The 22,016-nt window shown below is 38.7% G+C and overlaps 1 protein-coding gene across 2 annotated transcripts in view; it reads left to right on the top strand.

The window, feature by feature from the left end:
- The window catches only part of SPPL2B (signal peptide peptidase like 2B), a 31,123-nt gene extending 9,318 nt beyond the window's left edge, over positions 1 to 21,805 (top strand). Inside the window, exons 3-16 of one of the 2 annotated variants that reach the window (XM_058040988.1) lie at positions 802 to 984; positions 1,682 to 1,771; positions 2,128 to 2,267; positions 3,077 to 3,219; positions 4,050 to 4,146; positions 4,303 to 4,419; positions 5,903 to 5,984; positions 6,782 to 6,856; positions 6,990 to 7,052; positions 8,387 to 8,486; positions 9,436 to 9,513; positions 11,743 to 11,903; positions 12,880 to 17,037; positions 17,069 to 21,805. In XM_058040988.1, the coding sequence (XP_057896971.1) occupies positions 802 to 984; positions 1,682 to 1,771; positions 2,128 to 2,267; positions 3,077 to 3,219; positions 4,050 to 4,146; positions 4,303 to 4,419; positions 5,903 to 5,984; positions 6,782 to 6,856; positions 6,990 to 7,052; positions 8,387 to 8,486; positions 9,436 to 9,513; positions 11,743 to 11,903; positions 12,880 to 13,167 (1,617 nt within the window). In that variant the 3' untranslated portion in view covers positions 13,168 to 17,037; positions 17,069 to 21,805. Of the gene's footprint in view, positions 1 to 801; positions 985 to 1,681; positions 1,772 to 2,127; positions 2,268 to 3,076; positions 3,220 to 4,049; positions 4,147 to 4,302; positions 4,420 to 5,902; positions 5,985 to 6,781; positions 6,857 to 6,989; positions 7,053 to 8,386; positions 8,487 to 9,435; positions 9,514 to 11,742; positions 11,972 to 12,879; positions 17,038 to 17,068 lie in introns of those variants that run through there. The other variant, XM_058040989.1, reaches the window with a different exon arrangement.
- Positions 21,806 to 22,016: the final 211 nt, after the last annotated feature.

The following is a 22,016-nucleotide window of genomic DNA, read 5'->3' as shown; positions in this document are numbered from 1 at the left end:
TGACTCTTCTCAAATCTGACAGCTCACCTCAGCAAGGGCTGAGACCTGCTTCTCTTAGCACAGTTTGAGTGTCTGGTAGATAATTGCAGTTTTCTGGTAACTTGCAAATAGAACTGGGCAAAGATGCTAGTGCTTGTTTAGATTTTGCAAGGAACAATTCATGCCAGTGTTATTTCTAAAACCTTGAAGTGTCTTTGAGATGTTCTTGTAGAAACACACCAGATTAGATGCCTTTGGGTCTGAGGAAGGGCAAAATTAAGGAATTGGGACAGGCTTGCAATGTCTCTGGATCACAAGTGAGAGAAGTAGCTTAGAATCCAGTATTCAAGTACTTGGGATGCAAAATCTCAGGTCACTGGATACAGTAGGTTTCAAGATGGAAGTTTATTCCATATGCTTCTGTACTTTTCCCCAGCCTGTTTTGGTTTCTAGCTGTTCATACTCTCTATCATCCCAGCCTGCCATTCTGCTACCCGAGCAAAGATAAAACCTTGCTGTACTCCTCCCACATCCTGGCTGTGTGCATCAGAACAGCAGCAATGCTGAAGAAAATAAATGCAAGTGAAGGTCATATCCCTAATTTTATTACCAGCAGAATTCCATACAATAAGGTGAAACAAGGCAGGTCCCCACATAATAGAGAAGACTGCATTGTTTCAGCTTTCATTTTGCTCTGAGAATAGTCTACCACTCCATTACTAGAAGGTTTTAAATTACTCTTTAGAAACTCTGGCTTCTGCTCTTGACTTCTTTTATTATTTTATGTTATATATATGTATTTAACTAATTTCTTTTTTTCAGTCACTGCTGCAACTGCAGGATCAGACAGCATCTGTTTTGTGTTCTCCTTCTGATGTACCTCATGGAGGATTTAATAATCAAATCCCCATGGTGATGCGAGGAAATTGCACCTTCTATGAGAAAGTGAGGCTTGCTCAGATAAATGGGGCCCGTGGGCTGCTGATTGTTAGTAGAGAGAGACTGGTAAGTTGCTTTTTATCTTCCTATGCTGCTGATACTCCTCTGATGCTAGATATTGTCTTTGGTGCACATTGCTGGTATTTGATGTTCCTCTTCAAAGTAAATAATGCATGTGTGTTCCTGCATGTACATATGCTGCATGGTTATGTGTGGAAACCATACATCTGATGGAAGAAGGAATGAAACAAGAATCCTCATTTCAGCAGGAAGGGTTGGCACGGAGCTCATGTGAAATTCAGTTTAAGGGCTCAGGATTATTCTTTTTCCAAATGAAACTGGAGTCAAAGGATGAGGTTGGTTTGTGACTCCATCATACTACCACACTGAATCTAGTGCTTTAGATTCAGCTGGAGCAGCCACAGCATGTATTTTGTAAAATTAGTAGTTTTGAAAATAAAATTAGTAGGTTTGAGTCTTGGTCAAAACTAGAGGCACACATCAGTCATAAACCTGTGACCCTGATGTGCAAAAAAGCTGCTTGAAATTTGGTTGCTTCATTTTGCTGTTACAGTCTTACATTACTTCTGTTTTACTGGGAGCAGGCATATATTTTGACTTTTGAGTGTTTGCTGTCACTAAGTTCCCTTCTAGAGTATTTTTCAAATTAGCCAGAACAGAATTTGCAACTTTAACCCTTTTGAAGCAGTAGAAGTATTTGCAGAAATAAACATATTCTTACCTGGTCTTAACTGTCTTTCAGGTTCCTCCTGGAGGTAATAGGAGCCAGTATGAAGAGATTGATATTCCTGTGGCTCTGCTTAGCTATACTGATATGTTAGATATTGGCAAGGTAAACTCGATACTAAAAGCTCTCATTTATATTATCTCATGTAAATGAATCACTGCTCAACAGTATTAAGTCTGCCTTAAGAGCTTTGAATATGTAGAGAGTGTATTCATGAAGACTGCATTATTGTGTTTTGGAAAAAAAAAAAATCTCTTGGGAGGTTATTTCTCATCTTTGGAATAAAATCAAAATGCAGCGTGGTGCTGGAAATAAATATCACTAACAGAAGAGCCAATAGATGGCTCTTATGTTTTTATAATAAAGCCTGATTCTGAGGTTGCTTAGTGAAAATTAGGTAAGTGAACCTTTGCTAAGGTGGATTTTTGGATGTCCTTCCTAACTTGTAGTTACCTCCACAGAGTTTTGGCAGCTCAGTGAAAGGAGCAATGTATGCACCAAATGAACCTGTGCTGGACTACAACATGGTGATTATCTTTGTCATGGCCGTGGGGACTGTTGCAATTGGAGGCTACTGGGCAGGAAGCAGAGATGTGAAAAAGTGAGTAACTAAATGCAGTATACCAGTTTTCCTGCATTTTTCACAGAAAAAGAAAAAAAAAAGGTGGTGTTTATGTAAGCATCACCTGGCAGCTCTGCTGGTGAGGTTAGGAGACTCTAGGGAAAATGCTGATGTGATGTTTAAAAGCCCTGAGCCTTGCATTGGTTTGGTCACTGTAGGAAATCATTAGAGTTTAAATTGCCTGTCGATTTTTTTAGGATTTTGCCATGTTAAAAGACCAAAAATTTGAAAAGCTCAGAAAGAAAATGATTAAGTAATAGGCTTCCCTTTTGCAAAAATTCACCACATAAATGCTTTGTAAAAAAATAATAAAATTTGCTTTTACTGCTACAGGGCAAACCAAATTGATTGGATGGCTCATATATGCTGTGTTTGTTACCAACTTTTAAATGAAGTTTTATGGTTACTTTTTGGCAGCAAGTGGGATTGGGAGAAGGCGGTCATTGTCCCACACTAATTTTAACATTTATTTTGTGTACACAACCTGATTCAAGGATTTCTTCTGAAGTTAACAAATTATTCTGTGGTAGCTTTCAAGATTCAGTTGAGTTTTAGCAAATGAAATAGTTCTCTCGATAAGTTAACACAGCAGTTACTGGTTTATGCATTTGTGTTACAGCTGATGTTCATACCTCCATGGAAAATACAGTGCCCTACTGACTTGAGTGGGAATCAAAGCAGGCACTGGTGTTGTTTCAACCCCTTGTGGTTTTTTGCTGAAGATTCAGCATCCTTGTGTATTTTGTTGCATAAGGAATGAACTGATGGTAGCCATTTTACTCTTTCAGGAGATACATGAAGCACAAGCGTGATGATGGGGCAGAGAAACATGATGATGAAACAGTGGATGTGACTTCCATCATGATCTGTGTGTTTGTGGTGATGTGCTGCTCAATGCTCGTCCTCCTTTATTTCTTCTATGACCACTTAGGTACTCTTAAGGTTGTATTTGTATTGATACATCTTCAATATCACAAGGCTGACATCATTCAATGTACACTTTATTATGAAAATAATAATGAAACATCTCTCTTCTGTCATGTGTCTTCATCCCAATATGATTTAAAATACTGTAAGAAAACTCACTGAGTAGATTCTAATCCTTCTTTTTGTGAGGTCGATCATAAAGCTTCTTTCAAACATTAAAGACTATTAAGTAGATACAGACTTAGTATTTTCCACCTTTTATTTTTGTTAAAGGTGTTCTCAGACCTATTCTTTCTCTCTATTATTGTTCAGTTGGAAGTCAAGACAAGGATCATTTTTTTATCTTTATAAAGATTATAATTTTCTACTGATCACTTACCAGATTGACAAAACATGAGAGCCTATTGCTTCTTCATATTTTTGTGGAAGTAGTGAAACATGCATCCATCCCATTTGTATTGATTCATTTTGCTACTTAGTGACTTTAACAGTTCCTTATAATGCTCTTGTGTACTCATAAAGAGAAGATAAATGCTTCACCATAGGTTGCCTTTGAGGCTTATGACTTACTTAAGAAGATTAGGATAGAGGTTTTTTACTTTAAGTAGGTATTGCATAAAGTACACCTGAGTAAAAGGAGCTAGAATTAGATACTTAAAGAGCACAAATCTAATCAATCATTTGAAGTCTCTGTATTTATCTTTCACTGTTGAAATGCAAGCCTTATTTCTCATTTAGTCTTACTGACTATCTGTTCTTTATTCAGTCAGGAGGATATGCAAAATGCATTTCTTGCCTTATCCTACTTGGACTTAATACTTTTTTTCCCCTCAGTCTATGTTATAATAGGAATATTCTGCCTGGCTGCCTCGATTGGTCTTTACAGCTGTCTGTCTCCCTTTGTAAGAAGATTCCCCTTGGGAAAGTGTAGGTATGTGGCAAATTTCAAACTTTTAATAGGGAAACTTAGATTTTTATACTTTTGGGTAGGTGTGGGGTTTAAAAGGTGGCTTCATGCTTCAAAGTGTTGATAAAGGAAGAGGCTATATACATAGACAACTGTAGCTTTGGTGTGATTGTTTTTCAGAATCCCAGACAACAACTTGCCATATTTTCACAAGCGTCCCCAGGTCCGGATGTTGCTCCTGGCAGTGTTTTGTATCTCTGTCAGCGTAGTCTGGGGAATCTTCAGAAATGAAGATCAGTAAGTGATCTGTGCTAAAAATTGTAATACACTTTATAGTATAAATAACTGGCATCCACAGAAGTCTACATGTATCCAGAAATTAGGAATGACAGGAAAAAAAATAGAGACATGCAGAAATTCTTAGTTGTTCCTTAGGTACTTCATCTTTTTCTTGTTCATTTAAATTACAGAAAACTGTCTCTTGTTAAGCTTGAATTTCTCTGAGTCTCAGTCAGTATTCCGATCTCTTTGACTTAAGACAGCTTTTCAGAAGTGATATGGAAAGTTGGACACAAGTTGTCAAACTTATGTCTTCATGAGAATAAGAACTGGTAAGATTGTCAGATCTTTAGTTTCTCTCAGCTTTCTTGTACAAGTCAGTAATTCTCTACACCCAGTGTTGCTATAGTACCCAATTGCAGCAGGTTCTTACCACTTTTGTTAGAGGTGGATCTTTTACAGAGTGTTGTGGTTTTGTTTTTGTTTGGGATTTTTTACCTCTTACCTCACTCCCAGATATTCCAGTTTTCCCATATATACAGGTTGTGTTCATCTTCTTGGTTCATCTCTTGGGGGTTCAGTATTGGAACTGAAATGCTGGCTGTGTTTCTGTTGATGATATCAAAGATTTCTGACTTGTGCTTCGAATGCATGCCAGGCTTTTGTGAGATCTGTGTTCTGTGTGGACCAATCAATGACAGAACTCAAATCTAGGATTCGTCGACTCTGAAAGACCCTTTAGAGAGATAAGTGTGAGACTGAGGAGTACACAGGGTTGTAAAAAGAGAGTCCTATAGAAATGTTCCAAAATATTTAGGACTAGGAAATCCATTTTCTGCATGAGAGCTAATGTGGGCCTGAGTGTTTCCTGCAAGAGCTCCATCAGCAAGTACCCATGTATTGATCCAACAGCACCATCTGTCATTGTACCTAGACCATAGCAATTTTTGGGAAACTTTAGTTTGTTTTTGTCAGATCCTACTTGTCTTTAGCCCTAGCAGTTGAGAGTAAAGCAAAGAGCACTTCTATACTCAACTTGCAAAACACAATTGAAAACCAGGCCCAGCTGTAAATTTTTCTCAGCACACAAGGGTGCATGTCCCACACCTGTATAGAGGACAAAGGACCCCAGCACTTCCCACTTTGGTATCCACTGACCTCATGCAGCCAGTTTTCAGTCCACCTCACTGCTCATTCAGCTAGTACTTCTTAAGTTTCTCTGTGAGGATTTTATGGAAGATTGTCAGTGGAAAGCCTTACTGAAGTCTAGATAGACAATCAACAGGTCTTCCCTCATCTCCCAGGCACTTCTTTGAGGAAGGTTATCAGGTTGATGAAAAACAACTTCCCATTTGCAAACTCATGCTGACAACAATGTCGATTTCAAGCAAGTACTTTGAATAAAAGGGTTTTTTCTTTGTCCCTTGCCCCTTAGTGAGGACAAGGCTTGGTCTGTTTTTCCTGCTGTTTCCTGCAAAAATGTTACTTTTCTCTTTTTAAGGTGGGCCTGGGTTCTGCAAGATGCTTTAGGAATTGCTTTCTGTCTTTTCATGTTGAAAACAATTCGCCTGCCTACATTTAAGGTATGAAAGTTAAACAGAAGTTATAGACTTTCAGAAGAAAGTTAAAGAGAATTTTGCATGTATGTGTTTGAGCAGAGGAGTCGCTTATAGTGGAGTATATTGTCTTAGAAATGCAATTCCATTCATATGTCAGCATGGGAAAAAGGGATTCAATGAGTATAATGAAGACCCAGAAGTGACATATGATTGTTCTGTAGATTCTATAGAGTGTTGACTAGTAAATCAAGCACCACCTCTTTATTTATGTATTTGGTATTTGGGTATTTTGTTGGGGGGGAGGGATGTTTGTTCTGTTTTGATTGTTTTGATTTTGTTTTTCAAATTGACATGCGTCAATCTAGTGGGCTTTTTTCCAAGTCTTTCTGACCTTAGTCAGTATCCTAAGACACAAATTAGTATTAGTCATTTATTTGCCCCTTAAGCAGCTCTTCAAATTCTTGTTTCAAATTATCTTCACCTATAAGTTTGTATAGACTGACAGTAAATGGTATCTAGTGTTTCAAGCTATGCCCAGTGTAGAGCTGCTTCATATTTCCCAGCAAACTCAAGTGGCGCCATTTTCAGACTTTACACGATAAAGAATTTTGGGCAATAACATGTAATTTTGTGTTTTATTATATATGGTGCGTGCAAGACCCTATTCCTTTATCTAAAATATTTAGGAATTAAGAAAAATACATTACTGACTTTTTTTAGTCTTTGCAAGCTTTTTCTTTTAATAGCCTTCTAATTATTAATTCTTTGCTGTTTGCTAATGCATTGTATGTAAATACCAAATATCTTGTCTCTTCCTTCAGGGTTGTACCTTACTCCTCCTGGTTCTTTTTGTGTACGATGTATTCTTTGTATTTATCACACCTTTTCTAACAAAGGTAAGTAAGGTGCTTCTTTATTGCCTGCTGCCCACAGAGCAAAGTGTAATGACTTGTTTCTCTGTGTGTTCCTAAATGATCCCAGAGCTGCTGAATGAAGTGCTGATTTACAATTTTCCCATTTTTTCTTTAGACTGGGGAGAGTATAATGGTGGAGGTGGCTGCAGGCCCATCTCATTCTGCCACTCATGAAAAGGTACTGCATGTTGTCTGACAATCTGGCACTAGCTTTCAACTATTACACTTTTAACTTCTCTAAAATTCAAGACCACAAGGCTGAAATGAAGATGTCAGTCTGAAAAGAACTTAATATGGGAAGAAGTGCTCCTGAATGTTAATTCTGGAGGGGCAAAGCAGACTTATAGTGGTTCATCACACCAGCTTTGGTTTTCCTTTATCTTTTTTGACAGGGTTTCAATATAAGAAAGCTGGTTAGCTCAGCTTCACACAAACATGACCACATCTGTAAATATTAACTTGTTGCTAATTAAGCATGAGCATCTTTTCCTAAAGAGATTAAACATATAATCAGTCTGTCTCTTCCCCCTCCTTCCCTTTTTTGACATTTGCTTTATGAAAAGCTGAGGCTGTAGGTAAAAGAGAGAAACACAAATTGGAGACAGAAGAAAACAGAAGTCAGTGTTCAGTGGGTTTTCACCGTTGGACAGCAGCCAATTGCATGAACACCTTACAAGATGTGGCTGACTCAGGGAGGAAAGTATGTGAGATGTAGGAGATAGTGAGATATAGTGAACAAAACAAAAAAAAATTATTCAGTAGGAAAACTTAGTTATGTTAATTTAAGGATTAATTTGATCTATTTTAGCAATGAATGTAATAGTGTCATGTGGGAAAATAGCAAAGAAAATAGTTGTTGCAGGATGTGGATCAATCCATACAGTCCATACTAATTTCTTTGACTTCTTTTGTTCTTCTCTCCTGTACTCCTTTAGTACCCCTTTGGATTCAACATTATGTCATGAAAGTCATGAAAGTTTAAGTATATAAAATTATTTTGGCACTAATATAAGAAAAAAAAAGTTTCTTTAATGTATTGTAATAAAGAAAATACAGGTTTGCAATGAAACATTGCATACTCTGCCTCACATTGCAATTTATGTAATAAATAGGAACACAGGGAAGAGTCTTTAAAGTGATTTGAAAAATGACTTTTTAAAATTATTCATGTCTTGGTCTTCTGAGACTTTTATTGCACCCATGTGAATGAACTATATGAATTATTTCCTATGCATGTAGCAGCTTACCTAAATTTTGTACATACCTGCAGCTAAAGCAGAGTTGACACCCAATTGTATGTGAAAACTTTGAAGTTAACTTAGTATTTAGAAAGTATTTCATTGCTTCCATCTTAAATGCATTTTGTTAGTTGTCAGTAATATTGTATGTAATGAATGTATAAAAAGATCCGTTTGATGTATTTGAAACTTGCACTTTGAGTACAACAGGAACAAGTTCTGGTAGGTAGTGTCACTGTGCTTTTCATCAGATATGTGTCTCTCTCATTCCAAGCTCCCAATGGTCCTGAAGGTTCCACGACTGAATTCCTCACCATTGGCTCTATGTGACAGGCCTTTTTCTCTCCTAGGACTTGGAGACATTTTAGTTCCAGGTATTGTTTAGCATGTTAAAAATTTTACATGTTGCATTGTGATATTAGTTTATTCTTCTTGTACTCCTGCTTCAAGTGGTAGGTTTGATTTGACTACTATAAACCTGATAAATTTTCAAGTATAGGGGTTTTTTGTGCACTATTCACTTTTTCAACAAGAAAAATGCACATTAATCTCATGGTTCACTTTCACGTGCAGTGATGTCAAGAAATGTAGAGAAATTGCAGGACTAGATTTAGCAGCTGATTCTATACCATAAAGCATATTTGATAGTGTGGTGATAGAGGAAATTATTTGTCCATTTGCACATGGGTTAAGTGCAGATACCTGACCACTCAAAACTTCCTAACTGTTACTCATACTACACCCAGTATTTCTGCCACACTTTATCCCAAATTTGATTTTAGATAGTATGTAGAACTATCCCTGGCATCACTGCAAATGAAAGAATTATGTGCCTTCTGGCTTTCAGATTTCTTCTGCAAAATAATTTGTTTACTTTCTTGTATTTTGGGAAATATGAACTCTGTTATGCCCATTAGTCTCCCATCCTCCCCCCAACCTGAAGCAGGCATAGTCATTAACTATAAAATTCTACTGTCTTCAGTACCAGCTCGAAGGGCTGAACTTACTCTTGCTCTTGTTGTGAACACTGTATTTTTGCAAATGTTTAGTAGGGGTGAGATGACATTTTTATCTATGATCTGCATGTTTGTAGCTGTGTATTTTACTTTTGGAGTGCTTCCAATACATGGGGCTTGTACCATCAGATAACTGGTTTGTAAATTTTGCAGCCTCCTGGATATGTTGTCATGGTGCTTATACACAGGGTGCCAAGAAAGTTTTTTGGGAAAAAAGTTCTTGCAAGTTCCTAGCTGGTTTGATGGCTTTATTATTAAGTGTGTGACTAGGTTGAAAGCATATTGTAACTGTTCTTTCTTTTCCTAGGCTTACTGGTAGCCTATTGCCATAGGTTTGATATTCAGGTGCAGTCATCCAGAGTCTATTTCGTAGCCTGCACAATAGGTATGTACCTCAGTGCCACCTGAGCAAGACCTACAGGAGTGGCTCCCTCTAAAAGCATGTCATCAGTCTTGCATGGCATATTTGGGGGTTTTATCCTGTTCCTCCTTTTATTATTAAACAGAAACATTTAGCAAAGTGCTTTCAAGGCTAGATCTTCCATCACCAAACTAGCTGATGTTGCTTTTCTGAGCTGTTTTGCCTGCCTTATGTAAGGGCTGCCAAGGGTCTCAATCTACCCCTTGTAATTACACTATTTTTACATGTACTCAGCTACTCATCGTGGTTTCTTGATTTATGAATCTTTGAGTTTATTGTGCATGAGAATTCAGGTTCAGGGATATCATCCTTTGATGTTGTTCTTAATTTCTTGTGTGTTCTTAAAATCCATAACCTATGATTTAGGGAATTTTATTATTATGACTATAATACCTCTAGATAAGTTTTCTTTAGTTTGTAAAATCCATGGAATTATGTGCCATGAACATAAATACTACTGATGAATAGGATCTGACAGATTCCTGTTGTCTTTCTTACAATGTACTTCTGCTAGCAAAGACTTCGAATGCTTGCAGTGAATGTTATGAGAAATTGTCATTAACAACTTCTTTAGAAATTCTTTTGGAAAAATATCTAGGTTTGTGGACACTTCTAGCAGGGATAGAGAGATGCTTTTATTGATGTTCCAAATCATTGTCTCATATATAGTAAAACAAAATTGTTGTCTTATCTGGTACTTTAAAAATATGTTTGCAGAAATTGGAAAATGTTTTATTGCTAAAGAGGCAGCAGTGTGCTGTTGCAGCCATGAGAATGAGCCACATACAGGGCTGAGTTAGCAAGATGTAGTCAGCAGTTATGAGAGGAGTGATTATTTCCTCAAAATTTGTCACTTACGACTGAGTTAAGCAGGATCCCTGGTGCCAGACAAACATTGACATGCTGGAGTAAATCCAGTGGAGACTGTCAGGATGGATGAAGACTGGAGCACAGGGTTGTAAAAAGAAGAGAAGGCAAAGAGGAGATTCTGTTGCTTCCCACAGCTGCCTAATGGGAGACTGCAGAGAGGACAGAGAGGCTTTTCCTACAGGTGTGAGGCAATGCACTTCAATCATTATAAGAAACAATAGGTAATAATTATATATACGGAACTCTCGATAATAACAGAATATGCCTCTGTCCAAAAAAACATTCTCAAGAGCTGTAAAAAGTTATTGATTATTCCAATCACAGCCCTCTGAGATCGTCAAGTCCAGCCAAGCCCCCAGGACTGCCAAGCCCACCTCTAACCATATCCCCAGATGCAAAATCCATACATCTTTTAAATCCCTGCAGAGATAGGTATTCCATCACTGCTCTGGGCAGCTGTGCCAGGACTGGAAAACCTTTCTGGGGAGGAAGCTCTGCCTAATATCCAATCTAAACCTCCCCTGGCAGAACTTGAGGCCATTTCCTCTCCTCCTGTCCCTTGTTCCCTGGGAGCCCACCTGGCTGCCCCCTCATGCTGGGGTTGTGGAGAGTGAGGAGATCCCCCTGAGCCTCCTTTTCTCCAGGCTGAGCTCCTTTCCCAGCTCCCTCAGCTGCTCCTCTCAGACCCTTCCCCAGCTCTGTTCTCTTCTCTGGACAGCCCCTCAATGTCTTTCTTGACTTTCTGAAGAAAAATCTGGAATCTGGATCTGAAGAAAATGTTAGATTAACTTCATTGTCTGGAAAATGTAATTAAAAATAATTACATTATGAGATCCAAGCTACTTCTGTTCTACTAAATAAATTTTGCCACATTTGTGCAGAAATTAAATAGAAAGTAATAAAAACATAAAACCTAGACCAGGCTGGCTTCTTTTTTTTAGCTGTCTGGCAGGATAGGAAGAAATAGCTAAAGCCAACCCAAACAAGAAGCACATTATAATGGTCAAAATATTTGTCTGTATCTGCTGAGTTCATAAATATAATGCACAATATTTCATGTATTTATTTTGCTTAAGGTAATTATTTAATTGTACAATATGGACTAGGCCAATCACACTACTTTCACATGTTATCAATAGAAAAAGTGTAGTATTCTATGTTTACATGGTGTAAATAATGCTAAAGAGGCCTGAAAAACTTCTGGAGATGTACATATTGCTTAAAAAAATTCCAGTGAGAATGCTCCTTTAGCCAGTTACTTCGTTGTGCTTGAGCAAAGCTATATCTGAATAACTGTGTTTTGCTGGGTTTGTTTTCTTCCAGCATATGGCATAGGCCTTCTTGTGACCTTTGTTGCCTTGGCACTGATGCAGATGGGCCAGCCTGCTCTCCTCTACCTGGTGCCCTGCACTCTCCTCACCAGCTTGGTGGTGGCCCTCTGGAGAAGGGAGCTTGCCATGTTCTGGACGGGCAGCGGCTTTGCGGTGAATACCAGTTTGATATGAGTGTCTTCAGGAAATGCTAATATTATAAAAACCTAACTAGAATTAAAGTTGAGTAAAATATTGCAGTATTATCACACAAACACAAAGATTTTGGTTTTGCTTGGTTGTTTGCTTTTTTAAATCTTTTTTTTTTGCCTCAGTAAGGTTTTCTGGTTTTTGCAGTGTTTATGGCCACTTAAATCAGAGTAGTGAAAAGTAAAGTAACCTTGTCCATCCTTGATTCTGCCAAAATGTTACTCGTTTGATCTCTCTTGAAAGTATCAGTAGTAGTAAAAGATGATAATATTATATAAAATGTGGGGTTTAGTACTATATAAAATATACCCTTAAAATGCTTTCTTCTATTTTTTCATAGCATATTGTTTATGAAGGTGGAAATGTAGTTCAGTATTGTAAATTATCCCTTTGTTTCACTGTGCTGCAAGTGAAATTAACTTGATTCAAAAAGGAATAATTTCTATCATGCATTATTTTAGTTTTTGAATACTTACTAGAAGGCCAAATCTATGAAGCTGGAGGTTCCCCCAGTGAGTTTTATTTTATTATTCAACTATTTGTGATAACTTTCACAAGCTTCCACCAGAGAAATTAATTTAATTGTTGGAGATCATCTGAAATGTTATGTAAAAGTTGTCAGTTCTTGTACAGTGATAGTAAAGATGGGCAGAACTGGATAGTGGCCAAGGACCAAGTGCCTGTTGCTGCCTTATCAGCAGAGCACGTCTGAAACTGGTGAGGAGCAGTCACTCAGAAAGCAAACACTTTTCTGGAAGGAAAAATTCTCCTGGTGTCCTATAAAACACAAAGAAAGGTTAATGTATGCATCTGTCCACTGCTGGAGAATGATAACAGAGTTGATGGACCTTTAATCTTCTCTTGTATGACCATTACCTTGGATAACAGGACACAATAGTTCTTGTTTTTCATCATTTTGACTGTGATCTTCCATTTACAGAAAGACCTACCTCAGCCTCCTGTGGTTATAGCTCCTGTCAACTGCCCTCAGCTTCCCAAAGACAGCAGTGTGCCAGCCCCTCAGCAAGACACAGAGCAAATGACCAACCCCACCCTCCACGCGGAGGAGCTGCACGGCTCCGCCTCGGCTGAAGAGGAGCTGGCTGATAGCAGCACAAAGACAGAGCAGCCAGAAATCTCTGTGGCCCACAGTGAGGAACCAACTGCTCAGAATAAGGATGACCTTGAAAGCAAATGCCTAAATGCAGAACAAAACCAGTTGGAATAAGTGATGTGATAAGAACTCCTTAACTTTCCCTCACAAACATACATAAAACCAGTATGTATTTAGGACTGGTTTAGTAGGGTTTGCTTTCATTGAGGAACCTCACTAGGAGTCTGATCATCAAATCCAACAAGGAATGTTCTGTCTCCAGCTTTGGTACAGCTATATACTTAAAACACCTTTCTGAAATATGGTGCTCTCCAGGAGTTCTGATGTGTGGGTTTCAATGATCGCTGTTAGTGAATGCCTTTGACCATTTGTTCCCTTTGCATTAGAGCAGGGTGGCATCAAGAGTCTTTATTTACTCTGTGCTTGTATGGCTGTTTCACTGCTTCACCATGATGTAGGTTAACATGGAGGAAAAGCATTGAACAAGTCTGCTGCAATGCTTACTTGAGATAAATATGGTCTGGTTGTTTGGTTTGGTTTTTTTTTTTTTTTTGGCACTTTCCCTATTGTCACCATTTACTTTACTTCTCCTGACTTGTCAAAGCCATTGATATAAGGGAATGCATTATTATAAACTGACATTCAGGAAATGCAGAAAATGGGTAAATTACCATTACTCCTAAAGGCTTTATGCTACCATGATGCATTAAATGCATCTCTTAAATTTTTGTCTTTGTTTTTACTTCTAGGAACCTGAGCTACTAGTCTAGTTTAAAAGGCAGGGTGAGTAGAGCTCCAGGAAGCTTTCTAGGCATTCATATGAACTCTAAGGGCTCTGATAATAAACAGGGTTGGTCACAGAATAATGCCTGGAAACAAATGCGTATTAGGAATGTTTAGAAATAAAATATAAGCCAAATAGGTGAAAAAAAAATTAGGTAGTAGCACTATACTAAGCTTAACAGGCAGCATTTTCATTGGGAAAATGTTAAAGCGCAAATGTTCTTATGTTTGGGGCTTTGAGCTTCTATTTGTTCTTCGTTCAAGGAATATAATTGTGATTTCTGATTCTGAGGAAAATAGTCTGATTTTTCATTCCCAACAGAGCACATATGGTGCTAGAGACAGGTGTGATTTAAAAGCTACTTGCTGCTCAGTAACTTACCAACTGCCTAAGTCATGTTTTGTGTTTGTCCCAAGAACAGCCAAAGCATAGTCTGTCAGGTTCTGGAATGAACCTGGGAGCTCACTCACTATTTTGTCTTTCTTGCTACATTGTGAAGGAATTTGTGAATTTAAAAATTTTGGAGTGCAGCTGGTCTTACTTCATATTCCTGAAATTGTTTGTTTTCCTGTATAACGTGATTGAGTCTTTCATGCATCAGCTTTTGTACATAGAAAGATGATGGGATTTGTGTATTACTTGTTCCATCTAAGTACATTTGGCTTTATCAGAGGAGTCTGTTCTGCACTTATGTTGCAATTCCAGAAAGCCTCAAACACTTCACACAAAAACGAAATAGAAAATTGAAGTATTATAGGATCCTTGGATATGATTCCAGATTGTGTGGAAGAAATACTCTCAAGTATTTGGGAGCCCAAAATGTAATTCACAAAAGTATTGTTGCAGTGATGCAATCAAAAGCATTGCTGTTGAATTGAGAGTCTCCACTTGGCATGTTGAGTTGGACTTGAAGGGCTCTCTTTTTAAGAATGTCAGTTAAATATCAGCCATTGTCTTTTTGGCTAGATCTTCCAAAATTTTGCCCTGGGCTTTTTGGATGAAAGCTTTTGTGGACATTGTTTCTCTAGAATTGAGCAGCTTTCTCTAAAACCACACTCTGGCTTCAGAGTTTTACCAGCTTCTGCTTAAAGCTTTGAACCTTGTCTGATAGGATGATTAATGAAGTTTCTTGGAAGGCTCCCTGGGTCCAATGGCCAACACAATGTTTCATTTACAAATTGCCCTAATGGAAGATAGTACTAAAGCAATCTGCTTTTCAGTCTTCTCTTCAATGGACCCTTACTTTGGCCAGCAGTAACCTGAAGCAGTTATTACTAATAAAAAGCAACAGAAACATTTTACTTCAATTAGCTGGATTATGCCTTAAGTCTTTGTGTAAGTATGGTTATTAAATTAAGAGAGCAATCTTGTGTTTAAATAAGAGATTGACAAATAGCAAGGTAAGTTGGAGACTGACTCAAAGTTCTATTGGTTTTTGCCTTGATCATCTCTTAGTCAGAATGTTGTTTGGAGTAGCTTTCTACATATTTAAAGCCAGTAGCTTTCTGATGACCAAGCATTAGGTATTATCATCTACTTGAAAGTGTACTTTCACATTTGTTCTCCTGTGTGGTTAGGAAACAGTTTATTTCAGATTGTTCATAGCTCAGTTAAAACAGAAGAACTGGTCACACTGAACTAGGCATTTCACAGTTGTATTCTGGACTTTCTGCTTCACCTCAGGTTTTGAGGAATTCCCATCTATTTTTACGTGTAATTTTTTCTCTCCCAAACAACAAAGAATGCAGGAAAAAAATCCCAGTTTCTTCTCAGTGCAGTACCTCCAGTTAAAGCATGTGAAGTGGTAACAATTTACAGACTTTGACTATCTCAGTACTGTACAAATCAGGTGACCCTGGTGCTCCAGTTTGGCTGTGACTGTTTGGACCCTGATCCTTAGGGCAGATCAATCCCTTCCATCAAACAAAAGGCTGTATTTTTTTATCTTTAAAAAAGCTCCCTGTCCAGCTTAATTTAAAACTTAATGTTGTATAGGAAAATATGCCTATCAGTTCAATGTGACTGACTCTGATTTTATTTGATGATTTCCGATACACATTCCACACCAAACTTGAGTTTTAATATTTAAAGTAATTAAAGTAATATTAATGTTAAAAATAATGTTGATAGGCTTTTTGTTTATGTCTTTCACATACTAAGCCTTATCTGTCTAGAAATTCAGTAAGGGTTCTGTTCCTGAGAACTTGTATTTGTTCAGGGGAAGCACTTCTTTTAGTCAGAAAAAAAAAATAAATCCAAACAAACAGAAAAACCCCAGTAACAATCAACACCACTAAAACAAAAATCCATCTGAGAAAATTTGACTCTTTGCACCACATAATGAGGGTCAGATTCCTTCCTCAGGTGTTTGTTTTGGTCTGTTCCCTGCTGAAGGATTGCCCAAATGCAGCTGAAGGTAGAGTGGAATATGAAAGACTTTACTGAGGATGACAAGAGAAAAGTATCTCAAACTCTCTTTGAATTTTGCGGATTTTACTTTTCTTGTCAGAAATGAAGAGCATTTTAAATGAAATATATAAAAAAGAAACAAAAGAATAGATTTGAAAATATATTTTATGTTTACCAGTGGCACTAAAATAAAAGTGCATCCACATATGTAAGAATTACACTTGTGAAAATATTAAACGTTTTCTCTAAACTTGGACAGATCCAGACAACAGAAAATCTGCTGCACAGCCTATTTTCCAAAAGATTCATTAACATACTTCATAGAAAACTTCATTTAGAAAACTGTTTCCATATTTCTTGAACATTTTCCATGGTCTTGGATAATTGGTCAAGCTTTTCCTTCAGAGGATGATGCTCTTTCCTTACAGTACCCTTCAATATGGCTCTTGTTAAGAGTTGTCTTGACAGTATTCTTCAGCCATGCACATTTCAGTGTTTCAGCTTTGATTTTTGCCTTCCTGCTGCATTGTTCCAACTGGGAACAGATCATGACTGCCATGGTAGTGCCTGTTGACTTCTGAGTGTGCTGGAAAGTGGTGCTGACATTAATGAACGCTGCAGTCATTAATGAATTTATCTGCCTCGGGGGCATGCTGTGAATTTACCTGCAGCTCTTTAAAAAAGCCAATACTGGATGTTTGAGAACAGTGTTGCCTTGAAGTCAAAGCTTGTGTGCGCTGTTTTAGTGCAAGATCCAGTGCTTTTGTTCTTGTCTTCAGCCCTGTGGCTGTGTGTGTGTTTCTGGTTTGTTGCACTATACAGGCTGCATACGATGTAAAGCCCATGATGCTTCTTTTTAACAGCAGCTTCATTGACTGTCCATGAACAAACCAGAGTGTTTTGTACATGCTTTCATCATTTGGTGTGTTATTTGTAGTGTACTGAAGGCTGAGTATGCTGGCCAAGTAGCAGTGTATACTACTAATGATTATCAACACTTGCACATAGCACATTGACACAAATGTGAAATACAGACATACCAGTAGATCCAAATGCACATCCAAAGCCTGCAGAGATGGTGCTTTTTTCCATGACAAGTATTATCTCTGATATTTTAAAAAGAATGTAGGTCTGTGTCTTCAGGCATATGAGGAGAGGAACTATTTTCGGTGGTCCAGAAAACATCATCAACAAGGAACAATTAATCTTTAGGTATTTTAATCTTTCATGTGGTTTCCTAGCTGGGGCAAGACATGAAGAACAGAGCTGCACTGAGCTTTTCAGTTTAGGTTTTTGCCAGTGGTGCTGGGTAGGGTGGAGAAAAGGAAAAAACCTGAAGATTAGTCAGAAAGCATGAGGAGACACTGAACAAGAAAGGCAGTGGAAGAGTTTACTACAAAGAGATCTAAGGGCATGATAAATACCCAAAAATCTGAAAGGCTGCTGCAAATTTGGAAAACAGTTTGTCAAGTAGGGATGACATTAGAATTAATAGACTTAATAAGGAAATTTTGGTGCTGGCAGTAGGAAAAATCCAGGAGTGGCTGACAGGGGAGGTGCTCAGCAGGACAGGGCAGTGCCCAGGGCATGAGCTCCCTTGGTTCTGCCAGGAGAGAACTGAACCACGCCAACCAGAGCCATTTCATGCTGCTGGCAGTTGTGGCCAGCCACCAAACCCTGTCCTCCCTGTTGAGATACAGTCTGAGGGTCAGGATTCCTGGTTTTAATGAAGTTATAGCATGAACTTCATCCCAGAGTACTCAGTTTATATTCATGAATGCTGTCAGGGTGTTCTGTACCAACTGTGATGGACAGTTCAGCTCTTGGGAGACAAATACTGCATTTTCTGCTACTGAAAAGTGATAAATCTTCTGGAAAGCCCATCAATTTTAGTCTTTTTTGTCTTATGTTTAATTTGTTGAATTGCTTCTGACAGCCTGGAACATTTTCAGAACAAGACAGCTTTGTGTGCTACCAGAAGCCTCCTTTGGCCAGTGGCATAAAAGAATTTTCTTTTCACTGATCCTCTCTATCATCTCTGTCAATGATGTGCTCTTCTGTGAGGGTTCCACCTTTTCCAGTTTTGCAGTTAAATATTCAGATTATGTGGAATAAAGATGGCATTTTGCGATCTGTAGATTAGTGATAGGTGATGAATAATGTGTTTAATTTGGATTTTCTTGAATTGGGAACTAGTGTACTGTACACAATAATCTATAATTTCAGGAACTAGCAGAGGACTTAACTTCATATGATGCAGGGGCTCAGGTTTGGTTCTGTTTGCCAGAAGCTGTTGGTGAGTCCAGCAGCCAGGGGTTACAGGTGCACAGGCTGCTGCAATTATTTGGAGCTACCTTCCTTAGGTGAAGGTGGCGTTACAGTTTTATCCAATTTTCCCATAACATTTTTCTGCATGTCAGCATGCAAGTTTAGCTCCAGATGGCAAACTTCATCCAGGTGTTTGTCTCTGAAAAGTTCTGAGATGATGTGCTAGCTAGATTTTTTTTTCCTGAAGAACTGCTTCCTGCTGACAGACATGCATTGTATGTTGTGAACTGACTTTGAGTGTTTCATGTAAATATTGGTCAGCTGAAAATATGCAGAGACATGCTTTCAAAGTAAACCAGCTCATCACCAGCTTCTGCCCCATCCCTGGAAGTTCAAAGCTAGGTTGGATGTAGCCCTGAGCAAACTGAATCTAGTGGATGGCATCCCTGCCCATGACAGGGGCTGGAATGAGATGATCTTAAAGGTCCCTTCCAACCCAAACCATTTTGTGATTCTAAGGTTCTATCCTAACTCCTAAAAAAATTGATGGTGTGGGCTGGCAGGAGCCCTGCAGTAGCCAACACCTCATAGTCAAGAGCTGCTGGAACATCTCCAGCCCTGAGAATGTGGCACTTGGCATGAGCAGCAACACCCTGTAATGCAGCGAGGGTTCCCAGAGCCTGACCCTGGGGGAGGGCTGCACACAAGAGTCCTGTCTGATGTTTTCAATACACTAACTTCTTCCTTGAGCCAGAGGTTTGGAATGGATAGAAATAGCTCTTCTGAAACATATGTCTGTAGTCAAGAAATTGCCATAAACCTGCCCCTTCTCCACTGTGGATCCAAGCCTTGAGCACTGGGATGGTGGGGAGCTGGTGCTGTTTGAGGAGGAGCACAGTCCTTCACATACATTCCCCAGCAAGGAACCAGAAGAGAATTTTATTGTTCTGCTCTGACTGAAGTTGTTCTCATTTATGTTGAAGAAAAACTTCAAAGTAGTGGTTCAGGTTTAGTTTGACAAAGTAAAAAACAACCTATAGTGGCACAGTTTAATTTGGTTTGGATCATAATCTACTTTTTTCATATTCAGTAGTGGAGACTACAAAAAATGTTTCTCAGAGATGTTACAGCAGGCCCTGAGCTGGCAGGAGGCCTGTGTGGGAAGCAGGCTGGCTGCTCTGATGGCCAGGGAGTGCTGGGGTGAGCCTGTCACCAGTGTGTCTTCAGCTCATGCTTTGCCACTTGTCTCCTCCAACCTTTTGACTCCCATTGAGAGCCCCACAGCCAGCGCTGGTTGTGGGAGAGCAAGAAGGAATCTCTGTGTCACAGAGCACTCCTGGTGCTGTAGGAAAGGCATGAAATGGAATTGACCACTCTGCTCAGCCTGGGGCCTGCGCCACGTGCTGCATTCCTCACGGGGCTGAACACGCAAAACCTCGGTCCTAAAGCCACTGATGGGAACTGTGAGCTCTGGTACTTTCAGCCTAGCAACACAGGAAAGCAAAACCTGAGAAAAATCTGAATTTACATCCCTGCCCATGGATGCTCTGTTCATTGCTGACCATGTTCCTTCAAGGCTGGAGGAACTGGGGTCTGATAGACTTCCAGCAAGCCACGAGCCCCCTGTGACCCCTGCTAGTGTTACTTCACTAAAACCGAATCAGAAATGCTTCGGATGTGGATTGGTCGGAAGCTGGAAGCAAAAATTTCAAGCAGTATAAAGATAATTTAGAAGTTAAGACCCATTTGGAGGCTTGACAGTAGCTGCTTTTAGAGAGGAAGTTGATTCTTGGAGATAACATTATCAGCCTTAAATGTCTGGTGTCTTTGTGGAAAGACTTTGTAATGGTGTTAAAATAATAGTATGTAGGATAGTATATGAAGAGTGCAACCTAGAAGATTGTTAAATTTAGCACTTGCAAATGCATCTGTTTACCTCTACATCTGTATGCATGAAGAATAAACTTTAAGCTCATTTCAGGTTCTGAAGGGAAGATTTTCTCTTAATCCAATGTGATACATGTTTTTGCTGTTGTAAGATCTTCTATGCAGCTTGGCCCCTTAATCATTAAAAAAAAAAATTAGAAAAAAAAATCCACATTAAAAAACACCCCCTCCCTCCATAAAAAGAACAGCTAAGGAATTTGGCCAGTGTGGGAGACTGGTATGAAAACTTACTTGGAGTATTTTTCCTGCAAAAAAATTTTCAAACCCACAAGCTATGGAAATGAAGTGCAGATGGGACATAAAGAATGAGGAATTTAGTTCTCTGTAAGGATGTAGTCAGTGATGCTGATACAATGAATGTCATTCCCTGAGTCCCTGGTTCCTATCTTGTCTGTCCTTTACCTGTCAGTCAGTCTGTCAGTGGCACACACTGTGTGGATCAGTCCCCAGCTGGAGCTGATTGTGGGGTTGGTGATTCCCCATGGGAAGAGGGTCCCTCTCCCCTAACTCAGGCTACTACTTGATGACTTGCAAAATTGTGCATATTGCATGATATATGCAAGGATAGATAAATCAGTAATTCTGTGACTTTTGTCTATGATACAACTATCTTCTACCTATGGTACCAAGATATTTTTTTCTGCTGTTATTGTTTGCAAGTAGTACAAAGAAGAGACTGTGTCACCTCATGGATCCCTTCCTGTGCTGACACTAGGAGAGAGCCATTGCAAAAACCAAGGGAAAAAGCAAGTTTGTTCCTAAGTAGTAAAAAAACATTTTTGGCAAACATTTCTGTTTTTCCAATACTGTTGGTCTTACCATAGTACATGCATCTGATTTTCAGTTCAGTCTGGGTGGCCTTTTCCCACCCTATGTCTATATGGATCTTTATGGTTTTGATACCAGCCCTCCCTCTGGCTGAATTACAGCCTTCTATCCAATTGCACAGCACATCATTATATATATCTTTTTTTTATATGTAAATACATTGTATTACATAGGATTTCCAGAGACCAGATGTAGATTAACTTTCCTTCTGTGATGTAACGTGGGAAAAACCTATTTCAAAATTAACAAGGATGGCAGAGTCTTAAGACAAACAGATGGGAAATATCCCAAGGGTTTCTGCAGAGTGAATTTTCTGTGGAATAAGGAAGCCCGATTCGGATATATATAGATACAATGAAAGAAAGCAAACTTGAAATTGGTCAGCTAGTCAAATTGCAGGCGTTTAGTTTTTTCTTTCTGTTTTGCTTTTAAAAAACACTGGAATTTCCTTTAGTCTGTTTTAGTTTAAAACTGTAAAAAATTTCTAAAAGTGTCAAATAAAGTTACCTAATTTTTGACTGAGTTTTGCTATTTTTTATCAACCTGAAGTTTGAAACACTTTTTTTTGTTTGTTCTGGGATGTGATAAAATGTGGGTTGGAATTTAAAGTTCACTGTGTGCAGCTCCCCCCATGAGCTGGATTCCATGCAAAATTCTGAAAACTTGCTCAATACCAGAAACAGTATTTGACATCCCCACACGGTCCACACAAGTAATTTCTTTCCCT

This window comes from Melospiza georgiana, chromosome 26 (genome assembly GCF_028018845.1).
Source record: "Melospiza georgiana isolate bMelGeo1 chromosome 26, bMelGeo1.pri, whole genome shotgun sequence".
In the NCBI taxonomy this organism is placed as follows: Eukaryota; Metazoa; Chordata; class Aves; order Passeriformes; family Passerellidae; genus Melospiza; species Melospiza georgiana.
This window is presented reverse-complemented; position numbering and strand designations above follow the sequence as displayed.